At 51.5% G+C, this 10,848-nt stretch overlaps 1 protein-coding gene across 2 annotated transcripts in view; it reads left to right on the top strand.

Moving 5' to 3' along the window:
* Nucleotides 1-536: 536 nt before the first annotated feature.
* PARP12 (poly(ADP-ribose) polymerase family member 12) overlaps nucleotides 537-10,848 on the top strand; it is a 46,974-nt gene continuing 36,662 nt past the window's right edge. The window contains exons 1-3 of one of the 2 annotated variants that reach the window (XM_082472993.1): nucleotides 537-3,327; nucleotides 7,119-7,254; nucleotides 9,998-10,298. In XM_082472993.1, coding sequence (XP_082329119.1) covers nucleotides 2,999-3,327; nucleotides 7,119-7,254; nucleotides 9,998-10,298 — 766 coding nt within the window. In that variant the 5' untranslated portion in view covers nucleotides 537-2,998. The remainder of the gene's footprint in view (nucleotides 3,328-7,118; nucleotides 7,255-9,997; nucleotides 10,299-10,848) is intronic. The other variant, XM_082472992.1, reaches the window with a different exon arrangement.

The raw sequence follows: 10,848 nt of genomic DNA, 5'->3' as shown, positions 1-10,848 counted from the left end.
CAATCTATGCCTCCATTGCTATATTGTAAGCAGATAAGGTACGGGATCCCTGGAGAAAGAAAACCAGGCATGGCTTTCTTTTTTTTTTGGCCGCACCGTGTGGCATATGGGATCTTAGTTCCCCGATCAGGGATCGAACCCATGCCTGCTGCACCGGGAGTGCGGAGTCTTAACCACTGGACCGCCAGGGAAGTCCCATGGCATGGCTTTCTTGACACGAGAGAAACCATTTTAGGCCTAAGCCATTTTGAGATCTAGGCCTGGACACAATGCTTGCCCTTGAACAGGTCTCAGTAATTATGGTCTTAAGGGAACAAAAGAACAAACTGTCACTAGGCAAGAGAAGTAACAACAGCAAAGATAACAAATCAGTTGTAAAGACTCCCAGTTCTGTTTCAATGGTAAAGACTAGTCTGAAGCACTTACTTGAGCTGTTTTGCAGAATTTAAACCCCCCTCAGGTGCTCAACCACCAGACAAACTGGAACCTAAGGGATGATACTGTTGTCCTTTTCTGAACCTCATGACTTCAATCAACTAAAGCTTGGGCTCTGTCAACTTTGCCCCAATTCTATGCTGACTTCTGCTCAAGCCCTTTCATGAATATGCACTTACCCTTAGCTTAAAACTTCCCCAATTTTGCTGTTTGGGGAGACACTGCTTTGCGAAAGCTCTCCGGTGTTCTCCTTACTTGCTGCAGGTAATAAATCCTTCCTTCTCCCAGTCGATCTTTGGCTTGGTTGTATCTTTTGGCTCAACACCCAACCAAGAAACGAACCCAGTTTTCGGATAATAGCATCATCCTTCCTTTCTTTTTTAAAAAATGTTATTATTACAAAACAATACTAAAACCAGAATTAAAATTTAAAAGTTAAGGGAATTCCCTAGTGGTCCAGTGGTTAGGACTCAGTGCTTTCATGGAGGGCGGGGCCCAGGTTAAATCCCTGTTCCAGGAACTAAGATCCCACAAGCCTCGTGGTGTGGCCAAAAATAAATAAATAAATAAAAGTTAAATTAAAAATAAAATTTTATTAATAATTAATTTTTTACACAATTAAAAAAATTTACCCAGCAATCCCACCACTGGGTATATACCCAGAGATAAACATAATTCAAAAAGACACATGCACCCCAATGTTCATTGCAGCACTATTTACAATAGCCAGGTCATGGAAGCAACCTAAGTGTCCATCAACAGATGAATGGATAAAGAAGATGTGGCACATATACACAATGGAATATTATTCAGCCATAAAAAGGAACGAAATTGGGTCATTTGTAGAGACGTGGATGGACCTAGAGACTGTCATACAGAGTGAAGTAAGAAAGAGAAAAACAAATATTGTATATTAACACATATATGTGGAATCTAGAAAACTGGTACAGATGAACTGGTTTGCAGGGCAGAAATAGAGACACAGATGTAGAGAACAAACGTACTGACACCAAGGCGGCGGGGGGTGGCGGGGGGGGAATGAACTGAACTGGGAGATAGGGATTGACATATACACACTAATATGTATAAAATAGATAACTAATAAGAACCTGCTGTATAAAAATAAATAATTTTTTTTTAAAAATTAAAAGAACAGTTAAAATCCAAGAGAAAAATTGTCCCTCATCCCATCCCCTAATTAATTCATTTTTATTTGTCTGTGTTACTATCTACTCTTGATCCATGCACTTAATAGATTTTTGCACTTTCGTAGGAATACTATAAATAGAATTTTATGTTCATTTTAAGTTAATGCAATACTATAAGTATCTTTCCCCCACAATCCTTGCGCCCCTCAACTTTCCTTTCCCACTTTTCCTGTACCTCCTACTGCATACTCTCTACAACCAGTGTCAGTGCCAACAGCACTGGGTCCTTCCTCAGCTTTCTCGACGCCCATTCAAAAATATCCCGCCACATTCACACACAAATGGGATTCTCTTCTTGCTATCGATTTAAACATTTTTATACAGCTTTCTTTTTTCACTTAAGAACACATCGTGGATGTCTCTCTAGGTCAATAGGCAGAGATTCAATGCACGCTGGTTCGAGCTGTGTTAACAGTCTGGACAACGATCAACCGCGTTGCTCCCAGAACCCTTCCCCCTCCACACAAAAACTTTTATACATAACTTCTTTATCGTTCCTTTTACTTCTAGAAGATTCTCAGAAGAGAGACTGCTGGGTCAAAGGTCACGCACATTAAACATTTTAATAACTATTCCGGGATTACTATCCCAAAGGGCTCTCTCTAACACTTCACATTTCCATCAGCAACGCTTGTGAGGGTCCCTGTGCCCCCGATGGCCTTTAATATTCCATCTTCACTCAGCAGGGGTGGGGAGAAACGGCTTTTCTTTTTAAAAGGATATACCCTTTCAAGTTTAAAATAAGGGATTCACTGCCTGCACTGAAAAGAAGGCTAACACTGAAGCCCGTTTTCCAATTCGGCGTGATTGCTTTCCCCTGGCGGGGCCCCTGTTGCTCTTCCCAGTTTCCCTGAGCGTCGTCTAGAGTTTGGCTTCCGCGACGCCGGCCGGCCGTTTGCAGGGGGGCGTCCCCGGCCGCTCCGCCTAGCGCCGGGGGCAAAGGTGCGGGGTCCGCTGGCCGAGCTACTTCCCGACGCCCGGACTCTGAGGGGGCGGCGCGCGCTCCCGGGCGGCCCCACCCCTCCTCGTCCGGGCGAAGGCGCTTCGAGAACGCCGAGCGCGGCGCCCAAGGCTGTGGTGACTCTTATTCTTTCACCACTTTGAGGGACCCGGCGACGAATCCCCGGGACGCCGAAGAAGCGGCTGCGGAGTTCCGACGGGGCGGGCGTGAGGCCTAGCGCCGCTGTGGGCGCTGGGGCCGGAAGGCACCGAGCCCCGCTCAGCTGCGGGCCGGGGGCGTGGCGAGGCCGGATTCTGTTTCCCCCCGGCCCTGAGGAACTTTCGGTTTCGTTTCCGGCCGGCGTCTCCACCTCCCGGGAACCGCCCGCGCCCCTTCAGTCTCAGGCCCGACGGCCATGGCGCCAACCGCACTCCTCCGTGAGGTGACGCAGGTGCTGTGCGCGGCCGGGGGCGCCTTGGAGCTGGAGGAGCTGCGGCGCCGCTTGCGGCCGAGAGTCAGCAAAGATCTGCTGGAGCGGCTGTTGCGGGAGCGCGGGCTCTTGGCTGTGGCGCAGCGGGCGGCCGGGGCCGGCGCGGCGGCCGTCGAGCGTGTGGCGCTGGCCGTGTCGCCGCTGCGCGTGTGCGGCGCGTACCAGGGCCCGAAGCCGGGCTGCGTGGGGCTCTGCGCTCAGCTGCACCTCTGCAAGTTCGTGTTCTATGGCAAATGCAAGTTCCTGAAGGACGGGTAAGGGGCCGCGCCCCGGAGCCCGACGGCGGGGAGAGGGCCTCTTCGCTCCCAGCCCGGTCGTGGCCCTTCGTACATTCGGGGGCGACAGTGAGGTGGCCGTTCCCTGGCCTCTCCCCGGAATTCCCTTCAGCGAACATTTATCGAGCATTTACTGAATACCCGGAACTGTGCGTCGGACTCCGCGTCGAGCGGTGTCCTCTGGGCCCCTGCGCTCTCGGAGAGTGACTTAGAGCCCAGCAGGGGGTGGGACGCCCTGCGGGTGGCAGTACCGGGGTGGGGCCGGGGAGCGCTGGCCGAGGGAAGAGGGAGGCATCTCCAGAAGGAAAGGGGCTGCGGCTGACTTCTGCTCGGAGCTCCAGGGCGCCCCGGGCTCCAGAGCTGGCCGTGAGGGCCCACGCGGAGGCGGGCTCTCCGCCCAGCAGCCGCGGGACTCTTCTGAAACCTTTCTCACTTGCTTACAAGCCGGCAGCGGCTTCTGCTGCGTTTAGAATAAAACGCAAGCTCCTTACCGTCGCCCCCCGTGTCCCTCAGGGAATTGGTCCCTGCCGGCCCTCCTTCCTGGTCCCCTCCCTTGATGCCCTTCTGGTCCTGGGACACTCCCAGTCTTTGCTTATCCGGTGATCTCCGCTCTCCTGGATCGCCATTCCTGGTTTGCTTGGTGTATCGTTCAGGACTCGACTCAGGCATCACTTTTCTTCCTCTCCATCACGTTGTTCTGTTTACTTTTCTCATAGCGCCCGTCATGGCCGCGCGTTCCTTCAGTAGAACTGAAAACTCGGAGAGCAGAGGCCCCTCTGTCTTGGCCCTGGCTGGCTTTTCCCGGCCCTCAGCTCTGTGCTCTGCGCCCGGCAGGTGCTCAGTGATGTTTGTGGAGTGGATTAATGAGGTGAATGCTAAAGAATTTGGACCTCACCCTGAAGGTGGTGGGGCCCGTCAAATGGCAGGCGAGTCGCCATCAGGTGTGCGTTTGAGGAAGAGATCTTAGTGGTGCGGGGGCTTATTTAGAGGAGGATGTGATGCAGACCTGTTAGGAAGCTAGTCCAGTTATTTAGAAGAATTAGTTTCTTTTCTTCTTTCTGCCGTAACGTGGTAGACATTATTTGTTGCTCACGTCAGGTCTAAGGGTAAGGTTTAATAGTCAGCATGGGGTATGGACCTTGATGCACGCAGTCATTTAGGGACCCAGGCTGGCAGACCTAGACTCTGCCCCCCTCAACCCATGGCTCTTAAGGCCATCTGGGTATCAGGTTCCAAGGAGCAGGTGGAGGAGATGGAAGGTAGAGAGCTGGTGGGAGGTTTTTATGGGCCAGGTCTGGAATGGTAGCTATCTTTCTGTCCATGTCACCTGCACCACAGGATGTCTCGTGACTCTGCCTGGGTGCAGGAGGAGCTGGGAGATGTGGTCCCTGGGAAGCAGCTGCCCAGAAGTACCCTTAAGAGGAAGGGACATATGTGTGAGAAATTTGGGAGAGTTGGTGAGAGGGTGGTGACAGGATCCGAGAGGCGATGACTCATTTTTCTTTATTAATGTTGACTCAGAGCTGACTTCCCTTTCTTACTGTTGACAGAGAGCGGGAGAGGGTTTTGTTTTGAAGCGTGCCCAGGGGGTAGCTATCCAGGTCTGAAGCTTGGGAGGATCGCCAGGGCCCTGAGATGCTAGTTTTGGGACTTGCTGGCCAGTGTATGCCATGGCTGCAGCACCAGGAGTGGGTTGGATCCCGGGTGGAGGCTGAGAGTGGAGCCTGGGGCTGCAGGGGCTGGTGGAGAGGCGGCACCTCCGGGTGGAAGGAGGAGCACACCTGGAGAGGAAGGCAGGCACAATAAATGGCGGATGGAGGGACCTAATGACGGGGCTCACTGGTGGGTCTTGTTAATGTCCGTAGTTGGTAAAATAAAGATGGCGGCCCTGTTAGGCTAATCCCCAAAATTTGGGGTCAGATTTTATTTGTCTTGGAAATCTGGTATTTACTGGCCTGGATGATCCTGAGTTTTCTTCTTTTTTCCCTCTTCCTTGTGGTTTACACAGGACAGTTTGTTGAGCCTTCCTTCTCTGGCTGTTTCTGGGTTGCGTGAGGGAGAGTGGGTGTGGTCAGCTGCACATTCTATACTTTCCCTGGGAAGTTACTTGTCTTCCTCAACCACAGGGTCACCTGTCTCAGAGGTAGATCATCACTGCTGCTTTTGTTCATTGGTGACAGCTGGGGGAGGGTCCTAGGTCCCCGATTCCATCCTGTGCTTAGGGGGCAGTGAACACAGTGGTTAAGAGCCCAGCTCCAAGGCAAGCCTGCCTTGTCTCTACCCTGGCTCTGCTCCTTGCCTGCTGAGTGATCTTGGGCAAATTACTTTTTATCTGAGCCTCAGTTCCCTCATCTGCAAAATGGGATAGTATTACCCACCTTATAGGCTTGTTGAGGACAGTATGAGTTAACTCACAAGACATTTAGGCAAACCCTGGTTTGTGGTAAATGCCCAATGAGTTTTAATAGCCATCATCATCATTGTAATTACCAAGCCCCTCTGCCTAGAATGTTCTTCCCTGCTCTCCGTGCCTGGTTCCTCAACCCTAAGTATTTGGCTCAGGTTTTATACCTTCCAGGCACCATCCCTTGATTGCTTCCCCACTTCTGTCAGGCTCAGGTGCCCCTCTCTGCGCTGATGCATCCTGAGCACAGCTGACCTTGCACTTCCCACAGCATTTTAGAGTCATCTCAATGTCTGTGTCTCCACTAGAGAGAAGGAGAGGGGTTGGATGACTCCAAGGTTTTCAGCCTGTGCAGTGGAAGAGGGAAGTTGCCCTTTACTAAGATGGGGGAGCCCGTGGGAGGTGCAGGTTTGGGGGAGTAGATCCAGGGGTTCAGTTTTCTTTTGAGATGCTTATCATAGGTATGGCAGTGTCTTGAGTCAAGCAAATGCTATTTACCTGACTCTTCTGGGTCCTGTTGACTCAGGTGATCATTTGAAGGCTTATCTTTGGATCATTGGGGCGTGGTGCCAGTCCCTGGCTCACAGAGAGTGTTCAAGAGGGGTTGTTGATCAAAAGAATGCAGGAGGGGAGCAGAAAAAGGGCTGGGCCTCAGTAGTGGTGCGTGCGTGCGTGTGTGTGTGTGTGTGTGTACATGCCTGTAACCATAAGCTGTCCACACTCATTTATTCAGCCAATGTTAAATGCCAGTAAGTGCCCAGAGACTGGCACGCTGTGACTCTGGGGGAATGGCCCCATCATTCTCATCAAAAACCTGCTGAGAGGTGCTGCCCTGGGCCTAGAACTTGCAAGGCACCATCTCTTCCTTTGTAAATAAGCACTATGATTTTTCATTGCGTAGACATGCTGGTTTTCTCTGGTGTTTCTAAACAATGTCAGGAGCTATTTCTGAAAAATTTTCTTAAAGATTGTTTTTACCAGCTGTATTAGTTTGCTTGGGCTGCCGTAACAAGGTACCACAGACTGGGTGGCTTAAACAACAGAAACTTATTTTCTCACAGTTCTCGAGGCTAGGAAGTCAGAGGTCAAGGTGTGAGCAGGTTGTTGTCTCCTGACACTAACCTTGGCTTGTAGATGCCTTCTTCTCCCTGTGTCTTTACATGGTCTTCCCTCTGTGTCCTGATCCCCTTTTCTTATAAGGACACCGGTCAGATTGGATTAGGCCCCCCAGTGACCTTATTTTAACTTAATCACCTTTTTGAAAGACTGCAAATACAGTCACTTCTGAGGTACTGGGAGTTAGGACTTCAACATAAGGGTTTTGGGGAGACGTTTCAACTGTGACCCCAGCCCTGCTTCTTTGCAGGAAGGACTGTAGGAACGGTCACAACTTGACGTCCGATCACAACGTGAGCGTGCTGAAAACTCACGGCGTGGACCACCTCAGCTACAGTGAGCTCTGCGTGCTCTTGTTACAGAATGACCCCTTGCTCTTGCCGGAGGTGAGTGCCAGGAGAGGGTGGGCCTGAGTGTAAGTGATGAGGGAGGGACCAGGAGGTGGGAAGACAGGGAGACATGGCGGAAGAGAGGCCAAGGGCCCCACTGTGATCGCTGGGGTCTGCCTGGAGCGAGACCTGGCCTGAGTTCCCGGCTCTGCTGAATTTTAGCCCTGCGATCTTGTGCCAACCTTGCTCCCTCTTGAAGCCTCCTTTCCCTCTATGTCAGTTGGGCTGGTACCTCCTTTGCAGGGCTTCTGTGAGGTTGGGGGAGCCCGTTTGGCCAGTGGCTGCAGCCAGTTGTTACACAGAGCGGAGGGAGTGAGAGATTCCAGCTGGCCCCTCCCTGTCTAGCAGGACTTAGAAAAATGCAGGTACTGCCAGACCCCGGAGGTCTGTGGGGAAGTTTTCTAACTTGGGTTGATGTGAACTCTCATACTGCATTTCAGACAGTAACCACCCACTTGTTTTGAAGCTCACTGCAATGGTCATGGACTAGCTCGAGTCCTAAGAGAAGCGGACCCCAAGGTGGGATTGGAAGTGTGAGAGATTTACTGGGGAGGGAGCAAAGAAGGTGGGGAAGCCTTCAGGTGGTGATGGTGCTCTGACATCTGTGGCCGGAGAAGGGGCAGGAAAGGGACCCGGTAGGAAGAGACCCTGACTGCAGTGCAGTGCTCAGAAAGCTTCCGCCCAGCCAGCGAGAAGTTCTGAGCCAAAGTCCCTGTTGGTGGCATCCTGTGTCTCCCCAGAACGACCTGCCCAGTCGCTGGCTGAGAGCAGCCCTTGGGAGCGCCCTCTGTGTAAAGAGGGCGGCTGCAGAGGGCAGCAGCTGGGCCGAGAGTTACCTGTGCTCTGTGGCAGGTCCGAGCGGTCGTTCTGTGGCCAGCACAGGTTCTGTGGGATGCCCTGGCACTGCTTCTTGGATGAGGCGACAGGGATTAGATGGATATATTTTAATGACAGTGCTTCCTTATTACTCAGTTGAAACCTCCCATTTGAGAAAGATGCTACATAGCAAATGACTGGCACATAACAGGTGTTAAGTGTTTTCCTTTGCCTTTTGAAAACTAGTATAGATTTAATTCACCTATATTGACAATCCATTACAGACGAGGCACTGGTGGTAAGGAGGTGAAAGACCCTTTCTGCTCTTCTGGGGGGCACAGCTACTGGGTGGGACAGTAGCGGATGATATCATCGGCGGATGATAGCAAGGTGCTGTTGTAGGTGCTTTAGCAGGAGTTGGTGCTCTGGTCTCGGGGGCACAGTTTGGGCACCGGGGAAGGTGCCCTGGATCAGATGGTGCCTGCTCTGGGTGCTGGAGGGTGAGTGAAGGATGAGGGTCTGGGAAGAGGGAGGCAGAGATCGGGAAGCCTACCTGGTCAGGGCACAGTGTGTAGGTCGGCACGACCTGGACTTAGGGGGAGGGGAGTGAGAAATGCGAAGGTGGGGGCTCAGCCATACAGCCTCCTGCGTCACAGGCAGGAGTTGGGGCGAGGTTGTGTTGGGAGGGTAGGCATTAACATTTTGGAGTGATCACCTCGGTAGTGGTATGAGAACTGAATCAGCAGGTGACCGGCCTGGAATGCGCAGCCTCTGTCTCCTGGGGTGTGTGGGGTGCTTCAGGACACAGTGCTAGCACATGGGGGCTGTGACCAAAAGCTCGGATCCAGGGTGGCTTTCATGCCACGTCCGCTGCTCTCAGGCTGGCCCCCTTATCAGTTGACCATTTGGGGGCCGCCCCCATGAGTTGAGCACCCACTGTGTTCCAGGCATTGTATTAGTCACTTGGTATATTTCTTATTTAATTCTCACAATAGCCCAGCAATGTAGGTGGCATTATTCCCATTTGGGGGATTAAAAAACGGAATCTCAGAGCTGGTGAGTGGCCTGCCCAAGGTCAGACAGCTTGTAAGTGGCAGGATCAAGGTTAGGGCCCAGCTCCCTCTGATCTTTTCCCTCGGGGCTTCCATTTCCAGAAGGGACCCCCTGCTGATCTGGGCCTGGGTTCTGTAGCCCTCTGTTCAGTGTAATGCCTGTGAGTTGAGTGCGTGGGCCCTTGGTGGTCTCTGGTTTAGTTCCCATCTCCAAGAACGTGGAATGTAGAGGAAAAGGAACAGTTGATTCAAGTTCAAGCCCCCCCCTTACCAACAACCCAGTCCAGCAGGTACTGTATGTGCCAGGTGTGTTAGACAGCTGTGTGACCCAGGGCAAGCCTTTTAACTTCTCTGAGTCTCATTTTGCACTTGGGAAATGAAAGGGCTGTATTTGGCTTTCTTGAAGATACTTTAAAGCCTCAGAGCCTCTTTGACCTAGAATTGGAGAAAAAAAGTGCTGGGAGAAACTGGGCCCTGGGTTAGAGAGAGTTGGTGAGTCAGTGGGGGCAGGGGCTAGGTAGCGTGTAAGGTTTGTTAGTAGTGTAAGGTTTGCTGTGCGAGTTACATTAAAATGTTTTCTCATGTGAAGGGAGCAGCTCTGATCAGCTGGATGTTCTTTGGATTTTCCCGGCGGAGGGGCTTGTTCTGAGCAGTCCGCTGTCCTCCCCGGTCCCATTTACCAAGGGCATGTGCTAGCGGCATCCATCTAGAGTGAGGGATGTTCTCAGAGCTGTGCGACCAGTGTCACGACGGGATCGCAGCCTTGGCTAGGTCTCTGGAGGAACCTCTTTCTCTAGTAGGTGGCTCAGTAAGGAGGTGGTGTTGTGTGAGGCCTTTCTAAGCTGCTGTCGTTTTTCCTTCTCTGTTAACAGATCTGCCTTCATTACAACAAAGGACATGGACCCTACGGCTCTTGTTCCTTTAGAAAGCAATGTGTCAAACTCCACATCTGCCAGTATTTTTCACAGGGTGAATGCAAGTTTGGCACTGGCTGTAAGAGATCCCATGATTTCTCTAATTCTGAGAACCTGGAAAAACTGGAGAAGTTGGGCATGAGGTCAGAGCTGGTGAGCAGGCTGCCTTCCATTTACAGAAATGCTCATGACATCAAGAATAAGAGCTCTCCCTCCATCAGAGTGCCGCCTCCTCCCTCTTGGTCACAGGGGACTTCCGGTAAGGCTCTGGGCTGGGGCTCCTGGATGCCAGCTGACCGCTAAATGGCATGTGTGACTTTGGGCAAGTCTGTGCTGCTTCTAGTAAAATGCAGTTGGCCATCCCCTCCTAGCCAGTGGGGATTGTGAAGATGAATTGAAATCAGAGCTGTGAACGAGCAAGACATTCTAAACAAATGCCGACTGGTGTCGAGGGTGGGTGAATTCTCTCTGGGCCTCATCTGCACAGAGATGGGAGATGCTGCTTCTCCCTATCCAGTCTTCTCTCTGCCCCCCTGGAGAGCTTGTTTTCCAGTGAGGGACCCCAGAGTTAATGCCATGCTGTACAACTCTGGGGCCATCCTTTGCATTGCATTCTGTTTAGATTTTTTTTTTTTAATGAGTGAATGAAGCATATTTTATTTACTTATTTTTGAATGAAGCATATTTTAATTTCAGCTCTCTTCTTGACATGAATGGATTTTTTTCATCACTGCAGATTGACTTTGTTCACCGCTCATCTCTAGACGCTGCCGACCACAGTAGGCACTGAGACATTTGTTGAATGGATG

Source organism: Balaenoptera physalus (genome assembly GCF_965194825.1).
Source record: "Balaenoptera physalus genome assembly, chromosome: 8".
Lineage (NCBI taxonomy): Eukaryota > Metazoa > Chordata > Mammalia > Artiodactyla > Balaenopteridae > Balaenoptera > Balaenoptera physalus.
Note: the sequence above shows the minus strand (reverse complement) of the source record. Positions and strands in the feature narration are given on the sequence as shown.